This window comes from Gouania willdenowi, chromosome 17, assembly GCF_900634775.1.
Source record: "Gouania willdenowi chromosome 17, fGouWil2.1, whole genome shotgun sequence".
Taxonomy (NCBI): domain Eukaryota; kingdom Metazoa; phylum Chordata; class Actinopteri; order Blenniiformes; family Gobiesocidae; genus Gouania; species Gouania willdenowi.
The window spans coordinates 22654258-22670211 of NC_041060.1; the positions used below are offsets into that span (position 1 = coordinate 22654258).

A 15954-nucleotide genomic window follows, 5' to 3' on the forward strand; every position below is an offset into this window, starting at 1 on the left:
GATGGAGATGTCATGAAACAGTATCATGTAATTAAGCCCTAATTGATGCAGGTTCAGTCAAAAGAGAATAGCAGGTTGCACCAAAGCAAAAGGTCTGAATGGAACTCACTCAGAACATTGAGATATTTCAACAACAGCTAAAATACAATTTCTAGAATGCAATCTATGAGAATTTTGGTTCAGTATTGGTTTGAGTAATGTTATGTCATGTCGGCTGTTCTCCACATTATTCCTGGGGGTGCTTTTTGTATGAGAGAAGAGGTAGCAATGATGATTTCCAATTATGTATTTTTTCTAAAGTGGTTTAATTAATGATTCTTGATGAATTTTTACAAGGGTATAACAGTAAAAAACATTGAACGTTCATAGCTCGGGCTTTTATTGCGAAAGACCATGACAGGAAGTTAGTGTTCTGTGTGAATTTGACATAGAACCTGTTTGTCACACAGGAACTTGCTGCCATAAATAAAGTAGCAGTTTCAGGAATAAGTAGATTTGTATTCTTTGAAATGCTTTATTTGCTTTAAAGAATGTATTCGAAAATATATAATTTCCTACTAATGAAGCCTAAAGGAAAGATTTTACATTTGTTCTCTTCTTTTTCATTATACAAGGTGCTTTTTAATCATTACATTACACAGAAACAGATGCAGGATTCTGGGATTTGCTCCATTTGCACACATTCCCTTTACCCTGTTACACATAACAGCAAATTCCTCCTCACACTCCTGGTGCCGACCAGGGAGGGTGACTGCTCTGCCCTTGACTTGTATTTATTCATCCAAATGCACTGGATAACTGAGTTAATTAAGCTTAATTCAGCCCCAGAGACAGATACGAGCACAGTTACAGAGGCGCACCGAGCTGTGGCCCCTCTCTGGACCCCCTGTGGAGCTAAAGTACGCTTTGTGTCACGTTACAGAAACACATTATGGGCAGTAAAGTCGGGAAAGACCTCCCAATGATTAATCGAACATGCTTGATATAAAAAAGAAAAGAATCAAAAGGCTATTGCTGGTTAGTTACAGACTCAAAGAGAAGAAACCAAACACACTTTTATTTTCAACAGAAATACAGAAAATCTCAGGAATTGCACAGAATATAAAAAAAATACTCAGAAAACACAAATGAAAGAAATAACACAAAATCACAGCAAAAATACATGAAGAAAACACAATATGAAAGAAGAATGTCGGAAAAATGAGTCGAAAAACAAAACAGGTAGAAAAAAATGATACAAAACCACAGAGAAACACTCAATGCCAAAATTATAGAAAAATATACAAAATGACAGCAAGATGCACAAAGCATGTAAACCGCCTGATTTGCTGTACATTGGAATTTCTAGGATTTGTTGGTTTTTAATACATTGAGTCTACCTCCTCTGACCATGTAGTCCAAAGGTTATTTTTAATCTAATTTTGATGTATTTTTTTCTGTTTGGGCTAAAGTATAAGCCCATGCAAGATTAAGAACATAGAGAGATGCTAACAAGGAAACAGCCTCATTTTTAATTTTGTAAGCTCACATGTTTGAGGACATTAAAAAGCTTATAGAATAATGAGTCAGTTCTGTGTCTTAGATCTTTCACAGTTACAATTAAGGATGAAGTGTTGGACCCACATGCAGAGATTGGAGGAGGCATAGATTTGAAATTAAAGTTCATTTAACAATCAAACTCAAAATCTCAAAGCACAAAACAAACTGACTGACTGACCACGGGATGGGACTTACTGACCGACTATTTGTAGATAGAAGACATTGATCCAGCAACCATTCTGGTGCTGGATCCCTGTGCTAAATAGTGAGGGAGCCTAATTAGGAAATGAAGTAAAATGGAAGGGAGCAATCAACTGAGCCAGTGTTAGCTTTAGCATTAGCAACAAATATAGCATCTGGAACTAGGGGAACAGGAAAGGCTAGCTTGCTATCTTTTTGCTAGGAGTTATTTTTAGACCTCCTCGCCGCTTGTTATCGATGTAATTGTGAGCCGACTTTGTCGATTCCGGATGACGCTGTTGTTGGGGTGCTTGAAGCTGAGCAATTTCCTCAGGTGGCTTTTAAACTTCACGCCCACAAACACGTATAACACGGGGTTGAGGCAGCACTGCGAGAAAGCAAAAAGCCGACCAACATACAAACTGTAGTCCAGCCTTTTGCTGCGGTCACAGTCCTCCTTCATAGAATCTGGATTTTTTACCTTTTGTTTCCAGTATTCACAAGACTTCTGGAATATTATGACATTGTAAGGAGCCCAGCCAACAAAGAAAACCAGCAGTAGGGTGAAAATGAGCTTCAAGGTTTTCTTTCCTCTCCGTTTGGCATTCGAACGCAACAACCTGCAAATAATCTGGGCATAACAGGAGATGAACACCCATGAAGTCAGAAGGAAAAGAAGATTTTGCATGTAGATATCAAATAAGTTCCAGGAAGAACTGTCATATCCACAGAAGTCATTGTCATGAACTGTGATGAAAATCATGTTCGGGCTAGCTGCTAAGACACTCCCCACCCAAAGGACAACAGAAGCTACGACACTGTAGAAACCAGCGGTGGACACGACATCAGACAGAGGGTACATGACGGCCATGTAGCGGTGGGCGGTCATTATGATGAGGAGGAAGCCGCTACTGTAGTATCCAGTGTTAAAGATGAAGTTTACAACTTTGCAGGCATGCTCGCCAAATGTCCACCTGTGCACATGAGCGTAGGCCCAGAATGGCAGCCCAGCAGTGAAGAGGAGATCCGACACCACAAGGTTTAGGAGGAGCGTGTTGGTGAGCAACTTGAGGTTCTCGTATTTGACCAAAATTACAAGGACGAGAATATTTCCAAACAGGCTGAGGATCACTATGGCTGAGAAGAACAGTGGAGTGAAGATGGCACCAAACATCTGGATGTTTTCTTTGTTGCAGATTTCATCTTCGTAGTTATAATCATACAAAGCAGTCGAGTCAATGGTCGCTGCAGTGGTTGGAGTATCTGGATCCATGGAGAACGTGGTCGATGCCATTTTCCTTCTGGAAGAAAAAAGTGCATATTATGAATACTGTGTGAGTGTGGTCTGCTGGTGTCTAATTTGTGTATCTCCAGCTCTCAATGGGTACACTGTGGACAGGGCACCGACCATCACAAGGTAAACCGATCATCGACAACTCAGACCCCCATTCACTCATATAGGTAATCAAGAGACTCCAATTAACCTAAAATACATGTTTTGGTAGGATAGGAGGAAACCAGAGTACCAACAGAAAACCCACAAAAGCCCAGGGAGAACATGCAAACACCACACAGAAAGGACCCAAGCTGCTCCGTACACAAGGGCCCCCTTTACCCCCAATTTCTACTCAATGTGTAACTGCTGTGTAACACCAACGCAGTTCATACATTTCCATTAAAGTCAATTTGTCAATTCCCATGCATAATGACACATAGCATGCATATGAGGTCCGTCACAGCTGTGTAATGACTTCCATCATGCCAACAGATATTCAGCCCTTCTATTTGTCCCGGACACCGTAGCAATGCTGAGAAAATTCGGCAAAGATGATTCTGTTCGGGACAGGAAGTAGAGCACAAACACAAAATAAAATATTCAGTTCATTTTCAAAATAAAATACTCATTGTAAATGCTCTTAAAGCTGATATCCAGAGTTTCTGAGAAATCTGTGTTTATGTATCATTCTTTTGAAATGTGAAAAAATACCTAACTAGTTTTTTTTTTTACGATGGTCTACTGCCGGTGGTCATTCATATACATTAATGCATATAAGTCCTGCCTTCGTCCTATACACTCCTATACAAATGCAAGAAAGCGCTGACTTCTCCTACCAATATGCTTTGACTTCCTTGAGCGGGCCACTGCCAATCAAAGTGAATGCGTGTGCACCGTCACAACAACAAACAGGTATCACTCTGAGCAGCATCATGGAGGAGCGCTACGAAACTCCAGCAACCCATTCCACGATTGCCAACGTATAAAGCTTCTACTAAAAAAGAAAAGAAAAGTACGGGTACAAAGCTTGTGGATAAACATCTCAACAGAATTTATCTCAGAGCTGCTTTTCAAAGATGGAGGGACTTGTTGCTTTTAAAAGAATTTTGAACGGCCCAGGATTTGGCGACATTTCTCATGGACAGGTAATAAACATGTTTTAATCAAAAGTTTTGGCACTCTAACAAAAAATGTGTAGTTTTTGCAGTTATGCAACTTTGTTTTGTTTCGTAATGCGCGTGCCCAAATGTAGAGGCGTAGCTTCTGGTAGATTGGCAGAGGCAGGGGAGGAAGTAGAGCTGTTGAGGGCGGGCCATTGAGATGTTCTCTCAGAAACTCCGAATAGCAGCTTTAAGGCTGACTCTCTGTGCACGTCTATGATCTCGCTGCTGGTGGGATTCAATAGGACCAAAATATCAGCGCAAGTTTGTGTCAAACATACGTGTCCAGATGTTTTTCCATTCAATTTGCATTTGGACCGAGGACCTACTGAGTGTGTAACTGAAGGGATGCTTTTGTATTTAAATAAACATATGTTTGTGTCCTCTTCATCGTGCTGTTCAACTTGTCTTGGTATTATTAATGATCAAGGACACATGGCACCTTAATGACTCCCACATATGTCTGATATCCGCTGCTGTTTGATTGGTTTCAATAAATTTGAGGAGATTTAAATTGCATTATTCTATTTAAATGTCCGACTCCTTAGGTGAGTATTGCATGAACTTTTCATTCCCATAAATATATATAAAAAAAATAACACATGCTGATGTTTGAAACTCAGAATGTGTGGATGTAAAGATCTGAACAAAAATAAACGTCTTTGTCCTTGTAGCATACAGAATAAATAACTTTTTTTACACAAAGAAAAAATAGATTTAGAAATTAACTCAATATATATGAACATTTACTGTGGAGTTCATCATGAGCTGGAGGTTGCTGGTTCTGTTCAATTAACTGTGTCCCCGACTGCTCCATGGAAGAAAATCTGCGTTAACATCTTCCTCCTTTTTTCCTGGATAGAAGCATTAAAAATAATATTAGTTCAGAATAGTAGTTTCATTCATTCATAAACCTATATAAATTCAAGTAAATGGTGTTTATTGATGTTTCAGGATGGGCTAATAGACAATATTGATAATGTTGATGTTTGCATAGAATGAATAAATCTTACTGGATTTGTCTGAGAGAAAGATAGCGGCACCCTGCCCGCTGCGGTTGCAGAACCTCGCGTTAGCAAAGAATATATATCAGCAGATAACTCAGTCAGTTCTGATCATTTCACAGTGAACCTGCAGCGGTTACTCTAAAATAGTATTGTCCAGGATGGATTGAACTGGTCAGCCTGTCAATTTCCATCTTGCAGCAAAATTGATTGGCTGGTCAAAAAAATCCAAGAAACATTTGTTGTGAATATATACAGTACAAGCCCCCACCAACAGCTGGATGCAGCTACCCTCTCCCTGGCAAGGAAAGCACAAAAATATGACTGGCACATCCTGCACAAAGACACAATAACACCAGCACCCCAATGCAGGCTGAAGTCTCGCCATCCCTACAACAACGCAGCACAAGAGATGCTACAGTCGATCCCTGAGGACCTGTCCAGAGACACATAGCTGGCAGCATCCTGGAAACAGTCATGGGAGACGGCTGAGCCCTCCCGCATCCAACAACACATCCAGGACCCAGGAGGTGGTGTAAAAGGAGAAGACTTTCTATGCCACCAATGGACCTCACTGAACCGCATGCCCACTGGTGTCGGACGCCTCAAGTCATCTTTGAAGAAATGGGGCTTTTCAGGCAGTGCGGCATGCGAGTGTGGCGAGCCTGAGCAGACTGCTGAGCACATAATCACTGGCTGCCCCTTATACAGCCCGCCCTCAGAAGCTGGCCTTTTCCATTTAGGACCAGAGACGAGGGCATGGCTACATGACATTAAGTTGGCAATCTGATGATATACAAAAGAAGAAGAAGGCAGCGGAGGAAGCCAACGGCGTTGTCCAGGCTCATGTGCTTGAATCTCCAACGTACACCTCCCCTCCATCCTCGTCTGCGTTGGGTTGTCCGGTGCTGCCTTTCCTGGTCTGTACGGACGGTACAGTATAGCCGGCATGCCAACTGGGACATCTCCTTTAGCAGAGGTCCAAAGAGAAAGTAAACCCCAATTTCCACTGGATGCGGGTCCACTGCGTTACGTCTCCACCACGCCACCGAAGCTGATAGTTTTCCACTTTAGTATATGTGTTAATTTCCACCGAGTCCGGTGCGCTGCGTATCTCTGCCGGTGGGCTCTGGAATGTCGCAGTTGGGATTTTTATTTCTGGCGAATGCCCAAGCACGACCCAACAATTCAGCACAGAGCAAATGCAGTGAAACAGGAAGTTTCACTGCATTACCGGTTACTTTTCAAAATAAATATTTCATCATATTATCTCTTCTCTATTGGCTGTAGCTAGGGCAACAACAACAAAAGGTTAACTTTATATTTGATTATCTTAAAACATGTAACAAACAAAAAAGCTGTGAAACTAAATAATGTAATATAGACATAAATGTCTGAAAAGGGTTAATCTGTTTCCCTGTCACTCCTTTGTTGTTATTTATCTTTATTAATTTGTTTCCTCTCTTTTCTCTATCTGTTAAACTTTTTTCCAATTATAAATGTCATTCAATCTATTTCCCTGGATCTATTAACAGCATACATGCCCATCCATATCTGTACTTGTTTGTGAATACTGCTGCACTTTATTATTGTATATGTCATTGTAATTCACTACTTAAAAAACACTTCATTTAACAACAACAACAACAACAATAATAATATTGCATTAGATTAGGAGTTTCATTTCATCCCTGAAGTGGTGCAGATTCTGTTTTATCCTAAAGAAAAAATTTTTAGTACCGAATTTTGTTTTTCTTTAGAAATGTAATACCTAAAACATGTTATTACATGTAATTTTTGATAATTAAAATACCTTACTCAAAAAGGAGAATTATTTTTATTATCATTACTATCAATATTATTATTAATATTATTCTTGCTGTTTGTGGGCCTAAAGTATTTCCAAAATCTATCCTGAATTAATTATTTGTTAGTTTTTTAGATTATTTTTTTGTTATTATTTTTCTAAACAATTAACATGATTTCAATACCTAAAAAAATCTAATTATTAAGTAACAATTCAAAGACCTCATTTTGATATAAAATATTTTATTATTGTTGTTATACACAACATTTTCATAAAATCTGTTTAGAATTATTTTATTCATCACCAAATGTTTTATTGGTTTACAAAATAATTAATATCTACAACAACGACATCTACTCAATGATGCATATTATTTTCTTTGATGTTTACAGTGGAGCGCACATACTACACACTGTTGCTCACAACGATGTCAGGAAGTTTGCTTTGTCCTAAAACCACGAGTATGCGAAGTTGCACACTCAGTTTGCTCCCACGAGTCTGTACCCAGGAGTTCACAAGTAGAGTATGCATACTTAGAATTGAGAAACTTCCATAGACATTATACTGTATATACATAGACGCCTCATGGACTGACGCTGCCTATTGGAGTTGACGATCAGCGCAGCTGCCATGTTGGACAAGTGTGCGCCCGGCCTGCATTTATTTCTACTGAGGAAGGTGTTGCCCCAATTACAATAATCATAAAAACTCCCCGTATTTTTACCCGATTTTCACACGATTTTGTTTGTTACAAGCGGCAGAGATTTAGTTATGATACAGGACGCTGTCAACATTGAAAAAGACATGCTTTCATGCTAAAATACTTTGTATTATGCTCCAACAAAGACACAAAATGTATTATAGATTGAATATTTTTTATTAATAATAATATACTTCTATATTTTATAAATATGATATAAAATTATATGATTTACAAATACATTATATAAAACAAAACAAAATTTAACAGAACTGTATTAATCAAATTTTATGTTTTAGGTTTTTTAATTACTTTTATCCCAATATGCAAAATATGAAAGATGATACATTTTTAGTTTGATTTGTTTTCAATACACTTTCATGAGAATTACTGCACTTTTTATTTGAAAAACGAAATGTGAAAAATAATAATAGATTTTGTTGTTGTTCATTTGATTCCCATTAAAAACACTTATTTTGTGTTTATTTGATTCCAATTCAAGCCACTTTGATAAGAATAACTGTATATTGTTAATATAGGCTTTAAAGTTTCATTTTCAAATGATGGTGTGCCATTTTCAATGAAAAGATATACCTTGGTTGAAAAAAAGGTTGAAAAATACTGCAATACATCACTAAATCCTAAACATGCAGGAAAAACTAACATTAAAAAAATAAAAAAGAAAGAAAGAACATATTTAGCAAAGTGTGATATTAACTTTTGTTTTCCATATGAATCATATATATCTCTGTTAGCATGTCGAGTCAAAATACACCTCTTTGTAGATTACATGGGAAGTTGAAGACAGATGGGGTCGCACCATTTCTAAGCCTGACAATCTGACCCATCCTGTCAAAATGATCAGGTTTGAAATGCTCGCTACACAGTATTGATTAATTAGTAGCAACAAAACCCTCCCATCTTAAAACAACTTCCCATTGCCTCCTCAAGCCTGTATCACTGGGAAACCTTCAAAATATGAAGAAGAATAAAACAGCAAGAGACAATGAGAGATAGTAAAAGTTCCCGCTCTTATACACGTAAATAACGTCTGTTGCGATGACATAATATTATAAATGGTAAATAAACCAAAAGTATTGTTCAATCTTGCTTGTGAAAGTTAATCCCACAGGATCTGGTTTGAATACTGTGCCGGTTATTGCAATTAAAGCAGTACAAAACACCGGTATAGTTGCTCTCTAGTGCAATCGTAGAGTAAAGAGACCTGTCCAATATAGCGGCAACGTTTCATGCGTTCCAGTACGTCATGAAGCGTCTACGTATATAATGTCTATGGTGGGGATTGCTGGACAACTGCCGGATACTCCATGACAGAGAAATGTCTGTGAAAGCGTCATGAGGCACTATAGTACTAACATCTGTGACAATGAGCTTAAAGTCCACATAATGAGACAGACACAAACCTTCACACACACACGTAGGATGGTTAAATATGTTTTAATGTCATCTATAAACAGTTACAAACAGGTGAAAGGACAACTCAGGTAGAGCTGCTTTGGGTCACACGCTGTGGAGTGCTGAGGAAGTTCCAGCACTCACAGCTCACTGACAGCTTCCAAAAAAACTATGTATGAATCCTGATGAATGTCTCTATAATATTGACCCGCTTTACTTTCTTTGCCGTTTTTTCCATTTTCGGAGTGAACGTCTCTTCCGCCATGAAGATGTCTTTGGTGTGTCTGAGAGGTCACTGTCACATTGTTCCTCTTCTTCTGAGTCTTCCTCTGTGTCACTGGAATTGGACATGAATGGTGAGATGGACTCAGTTCGATGCTCTGCAGAGACACAAGGGGAGGTGTTGGTGATGGTGTTTTCATTTAGCCTCTCCACTTTTTGCTGGAAGTTCTGCTGCTCCTGGGTAATCTCCTCCATCACCCATTGACCAGTGATCTTCTCTGTGTAAGCCTTGTTTGGATTCTGCAGCTGACATTGCAGGACCTCACTCTCATGCTGGCTGCTAAGCTCTGTATGAGTAGAGGCCATTTCTTCCAGCAGAATTCTGCTCTTTGGTTTTTTGTTTAGCTGTTCCAGTTTAGTGATGTAGTCTGTCATATGTTCCTTGTATTCCATGTTGTTCCAGTGGGTGTCAGTGATTTGTTTGGCTGCTTGGGTGTTGAGAATTTCTGGGTTGGTGTCTTTCTCCATCTGTATCAGTTCTTGCTTTGCCTCCTTCGTCTTCTTTATGAAGAATTCTTTCAGAGATTTCTCTTGATCAAGCTCTGCTTCAGCTTGCCGCAGTTTCCTAGACACCTCATCCAACTGACACTGTGCATTCAAGAAATAGTTCTTTTCCCTCAATAGCACTTCATTCAGCCTCTGTATTTCTCCTTCGTAGTCCTGGTCAGTCCAGCGGTCATGCTTTCTATTGTTGTATGGCCTGGCAGAGGTCTTGTTGTAGAAGTGTCTATTGTACCTTGACATGTTATTGTTAGAGTTTGAAAAGATTGTTGATGAAGTATCACAAAGATCAGTTGCTCACTTTATGAAAGATTCAGTGCAAATCACTCTGTGGGAACTGAGCTGACATAAAAGCCAATGACGCCACTGACATGAAAGCCAATGACATGACAGTTCTAAAGTACGCTCTTCCTGTCTGATTCTTTTCAAAATAAAATAATCAGAATTTTTAACACAAACAAATGAACAAATTGTCATAACATAACCCAGGGTCAGAATTTTCTCAAAAGTAGTAGATGTACTTTTCACTCACATGTTTAGCCATAAGTTAAGCAATTTTTAAATATCAAGCCTAAAGTGGACCTAACCCCACAATTTTTCAGACTGATGTGAATGGGAGAATCCACAGCCCGCCCCTTCAGTCCTTAAAATATTTTTTTCTTCTCACTTTATCGTGGTCAAGATTTTTTTTCCTACATACATGAAATTACACACATTTATACAGACATTCATCAGGATTCATACATTGTTTTTGTTTTTTTTTTTAAACTGTTACGGTTTAGCCACAATTGAGATTTGTTGGGAGGCTTGCACAGCCTGGATTTCACAGTTTTTTCACACTTGTCTGTTTGTCTGTGCCGCAACAAGTGTCAACAGTTACATCAGTTGCCATGGTTACAGCTTGAGTGACACTTACTGGCAGCATGAACAGCCTATAGGGGTCTTTCACTGTTTTTTTTTTTTTAATGTTTATATTGGGTCTGTTCTCGTTCTGCTTTCCTTACTGGGTTTTTCACTGATGCTATTGTTTATACTGGGGTTTTCAATAATTCTACTGTTAATGGTGGGCGTTCTGTCCTCAATATATTTTCCAGTGGCGGCTGGCCAATAGAGGGCGCTAGGGCGCCGTCCTACCACTCACCACGTTTGTTTGAGTGAGACATAAAAAATTATAAAAATGAATAATACAGAGAAATCATACAAAGCAACTCATGTCTCAATTGAGGAATAATTCTTCAAAAATATGAAGAATTACAATCACTAATTTAGACCAAAAACAACACTGGAAAAAGCAAGAAGGAAGAAATGCAGGCAGGAAGCTGCTGATATTACTGTTAATGCTTAAATGAGTTAGATTATACAATATGAATCCATGGAAGAATGAATGGACAGCGCTCTGATCAGTTTCACTTTATTAAGGCACAGATCTTGTCTGTGGCTCTGATATTGCATTTATACAGCTCAGCCAACATCATAAGATGGACATTATTTGTTTTTTAAACAGCCTCTATTATCTTACAGGACGAAGGCTCTCATCTTTGACACAGATTACATGAATGATTAAATAAATAATTTATTGGTCAGAAAGCGCCTGATGCAACGCAGGCTTTATCAGCTGACATTAGTCAATAGTCAATAGTAATCCTCAATAGAGCAGGATTACTATTGCAACAACGCATCATCAGTGCATCAGATAAAAATCAATATATTTCCTATAGGATAACATCAGGTAAATGCATCATTACCCTAAATATTCTCTTTCTCCACTGTTTCTTGGGCAAGTGGTTTTCCAAGAGAACTGATTGGTCAGGAGGCAGAGCTTTCTTACTCGCTCATATCCGAGCAATAACAAAACCGACTCCCAACCAGGTTAGGTGTTCAGCATAAGTTACCATGGTGATTTAGCCCCGTAAGAAGTAAACCAGTGTCATATTACAGGCCACACAAAATAAATCCCAGAAGTTAGCGTGATAAGAGGAAATCCAGCTTTGTAGTACAGGCCCGATATGGCAACAAAATGGCTCAAACAACACAGAAAACACCTTAAAAAATACACAATACAGCAGAAAAACACACAAAATTATTTGTTTTTTCCTGTATTGAAGCAAAGACTGGTCATTATATTAAAAGAAGACATACATTTAGATGATATTGCCATTAGATTGTACATTTAACGTTCATGTTTTTGGCCCATGCAGTGTTTATTTCCATAGAAGCACCAACTGTATTTTTTTTTTTTTTTAAGGCAACCCTTTATATGTATTGAATCGCAAATAATTTATTCAACACGTTTGTGCATGCTGTTTTTGTGATAACATTTTTTGTGATGGGTTTTTTCTTTTTTCTTTTCTTAACGCTCTTTATATTTTATTTCATTTTGCTACTACACTGATCCTTGTTCTTGTCTTTTTTTCTCTTTATGCAGTATATTTATTGTTACACCATTCCACCAAAGCAAATTCCTCCTTGTAAAAGCTATATTTGGCAATAAAACTTATTCTGATAAGGTTAGCACTTAGCAGTGATAGCTTACAGTTCAGAGATTCAACAACACAGATGAAAAACAACTGTAAACAACAATATGTTCAAATATTTTGATGCAAAAGAAGGAAAATTACTCCAACCTGATGTAAGATTCCTGCACAGAGATGCTCAGCATTCCTCATGTGAGAGCTTGACCTGACGTGTTCGCTGCAAAAGGTGAACAGAAAGCGCCTGCCTCCAAACTTTAACCACAGATGACGGAAGAAGGACAGCAAAGACAGCACGAACCTTACCTTCCAACAGGACCTGAAACATGAAAGGCAGAGGTACACTGCTCGTAATTTAAAAAAATAATTAAGGATATTTTGTCTATTTATCTGATGTTAAAGTGTATGTGATTCTTATTCATTTCAACAAATGGCCCATGCACTGCAGTCTAAAAAAACTCTGAAATCTTTACCATTTGTTTTCCGTGGTTTTTTAATAGTCACATTGTACATTTTTTTGTTTTAAGATTTTTAAGATATGGACAATTTAGTGAGGGGGGTATGTGCCAATTTTCATGCATCCTCATTTTTCTTCCATTTTCAGCTTCCATAATCTCAGGAACTACATCTCATATAAACTGACTGTCAGGGGTGGACTGGCCATCTGCCATATCGGGCATCGTCTTGGTGGGCCATCGACCCAATTGGGCCGGTCCGGTCCGCTACTTTTTTTCGACGAGCGAGTGGAGGCAGATATGGTAATAGGCGGCTAAAAATGGTCCAAAAGTGGCAAGAAAGGTGTAAAGTAATTAAAATGAGCCAAAAGATAAGATAAGATAAGACAAGATAATCCTTTATTGATCTCACAATGGAGAAATTCACTTGTTACATTTGGCATAAGATCACTCAGGGTGTGCAGAATATACAAGAAATGTGCAGACAGTTAAATAGTAAAAAGAGGTATCTTATGTACAGTAAGTAAAAGCAAACATCTTGAGGGGATGTAGTTATAACAATTAGGAAATAAGAATAAATACAAATGGAATTAACAGACTATACAAACTAGAGTATCTAGGTGCAATTGCAGGTTGTAAGCAGTTAAGTGGCCAAAAAATGGGCAAATGAGGAGAAACCAGGTGGTATGTATTGTAGAAGGGTCGCTTTATTGAGCAAAATGTGGCAAACAATAGTGAAAAAGAGCAAAATGTGGCAAGCCATAGTGAAAAAGGGCCAAAATGTGGAACAAAAAGTGGCAAAATGTATAGAAAAAAGGAAACAATTGGTATTTATAGCAAAAAAGTTCACTCATTCGGTTGAAAAGTGGCCAAAAAAAAATTAGGAAAGGATAAAAGTTGGATAGAACTTGCAAAAAAAAAAATATATATATATATATATATATATATATATATATATATTGTATATACATCTGCTATACATCCTATCTGGTGGACATCCAAGCCCCTCAAATTTGAAAAAAAGCTTGTTGGGGTTTCAGGCTCGAACATTATCAGGCCTTGAGTAATCAACTTTGCATATGCCTCAGCTCCCTGTTATTTTATCAGCTTTGAGCTTTGCACATAGACTGTTCAAATCTCTAATGATTTGTCACATATATACATTGGTTCTTGGGTGACAGTCTCTTGAAATCCCAAAAAATTATTCTAAAACTATTTGTACTGGCCCATAACTGCATGTGGGAATGTAATGTTTTAATTTATAGTATAAATATTACTCTTTCTTGGGATATTAATCAATTTTTCTTTATGCGACTTCCTTTAATTTTAAATTTTGGACCTCAATTTTGGGTTATTTAACCACTCGCGAATATTGAAAATAATTTACATGAGGCTGCTGTAGCTTTCCTCTTTGCCTCATCATCATTTATTGTTTATTTATTTTTCGCTAGTAACATAAAAAATATAAACGTAGAAAATGTGAAACATGAGAAAATTGTCAATAATTAATGTTTTTTTTTTTTTTTTAATTCTGATGCAATGGTTTTTTTAAATATTTTTGAAGTTGTTTTATTTTATTTTTTTTTTTTACCGATTTATCAAAGAAAAAAAAAGATTAATATAAATGTAAATATTAATTTTGCTGCACGTTTCAGTTGTTTATTCACCACCGACATCTCAACCAAACTAGAACCCCTCTCAGCCAATGGCAGGCAGCCCCTTTGCCCTGTTGGCTTGTCAATCATCTCTAGAGCCCGCCTATAATGGCAGCGTACTCAACCCGAATCATCTTAAAACTGGACTCTCTGGGCTATTTCACATAGCAAGTACGTAATGTATACGCTCTGACTGTTATTTTAGCATGTTTTCTCCAGAGTAGTTGGTGAACGTTTGCGGGTTTGGTCAGAAATGTGCGTGTAAAGGCAGCAGGAAGTGGCAGGTGTACGCTGTTTGTCGGGATGTTTGTGTGAACGCTGTGGTCACTGACAGCTTGTAAACATGTAAACAATCACAGATGACCAACTTAACCCTTCTGAATGTGTCACACTGGGACAAACATAGGACTGAACCTCGATTTATTGGTATATACGGTCACAATAAATCCCTAATATTGTCATCGATCAACATTATACCTTTGAATTGATCATAAATTGGAGAAAATGAGTGAATGTGTGTTGACACTGTGATGGACTGGCGGACTGTTCACGGTGTAACCTGTTTTTGTTCCTAAGTGACCTAGAAGAGGACGTTTTAACATATATCTGCTGTATCCTCAGATTAAAGACCTTTATTCAGCAATCTGATACATGTTTTATTAATATTTGTGCTAAGGTGTCACTTGTTTTTGGAAAACATGATGTCAAAATAGCATCTGACGTGAGCACATTTATTTATTTATTTATTTGTTGTGTTTTCTGTTATTGTATTTTATATTTTATACTTGCACATTATATTATTGTTACGGTAAGTCTAAAGCATGTAAAATAAAGCATAGTCTTGTTTTGTTTTTTTTTTTTGTTTCTTGTTGAAAGAAATTCCCCGATCCCACTACACCTTTTCCTGCCATGGCCTGTTCTTCCTCTTCCTCCTCCATTGGAGACAAACAGCTGCAGAGGATAATCAAAGATCTGTACGGTAAACATTGAACCTTTTCACTTCCCAAACATAGTGTGTGTTTGATGTCTCTGTGACAACCGGTTAAATAAGGACAAGGCAAGGCAAGGCAATTGTATTTGTATAGTGCATTTCATACACAAGGCAACTCAATGTGTTTTACATGATCAAAAAGTGCAACAGAAAACATTCAACAGCTTAAAATCTAAAAGAACATCATTTAAAATAATCAGTAAAATCAATTAAAATCATCAACAAACATATTACATCAACAACATGAACAAAAATCTCTCTCTCAATCATACGCGGTAGAGAAAAAGAGTGTCTTTAACTTTGATTTAAAAATGTTCACATGTGATGCTGACTTCAGCTCTGCTGGCAGTTTGTTTCACTTCTTTGCAGCATAACAACTAAAAGCAGCATCACCATGTTTACTGTGAACTCTGGGCTCCACTATCTGACCTGTGTCCATAGATCTGAGAGACCTGCTGGATTTATACTTGACTAACATCTCACACACTGATGGATTCTGGACCAAACCTATTCACAT

At 37.8% G+C, this 15954-nt stretch overlaps 1 protein-coding gene and 1 pseudogene across 2 annotated transcripts; one reads left to right on the forward strand and one right to left on the reverse strand.

The window, feature by feature from the left end:
* Positions 1 to 1384: 1384 nt before the first annotated feature.
* Positions 1385 to 12555, reverse strand: LOC114479413 (chemokine XC receptor 1). 2 transcript variants are annotated; one of them, XM_028473078.1, is made up of 3 exons: positions 12490 to 12522; positions 4906 to 5009; positions 1385 to 3020 (listed from the first exon to the last, which is right to left on the reverse strand). In XM_028473078.1, exon 3 carries the CDS (start codon positions 3011 to 3013, stop codon positions 1952 to 1954), a length of 1062 nt encoding a protein of 353 aa, XP_028328879.1. In that variant the 5' UTR covers positions 3014 to 3020; positions 4906 to 5009; positions 12490 to 12522; the 3' UTR covers positions 1385 to 1951. The 2 variants fall into 2 exon arrangements, with proteins under 2 accessions (XP_028328879.1, XP_028328878.1); XM_028473077.1 differs by lacking the exon at positions 4906 to 5009 and having other exon boundaries at positions 12490 to 12555.
* A 1964-nt stretch (positions 12556 to 14519) lies between these two features.
* LOC114479185 (FYVE and coiled-coil domain-containing protein 1-like) overlaps positions 14520 to 15954 on the forward strand; it is a 33687-nt pseudogene continuing 32252 nt past the window's right edge.

Excerpts from the sequence above, each read along its gene's own strand:
- LOC114479413 (XM_028473077.1), bottom strand. The coding sequence starts at position 12,524 with ATGCTGAGCATCTCTGTGCAGGAATCTTACATCAG. Across the intron at positions 3,021-12,489 it reads GTGCAGGAATCTTACATCAG|AAGGAAAATGGCATCGACCA; the intron begins GTTGGAGTAATT and ends TTTTTCTTCCAG.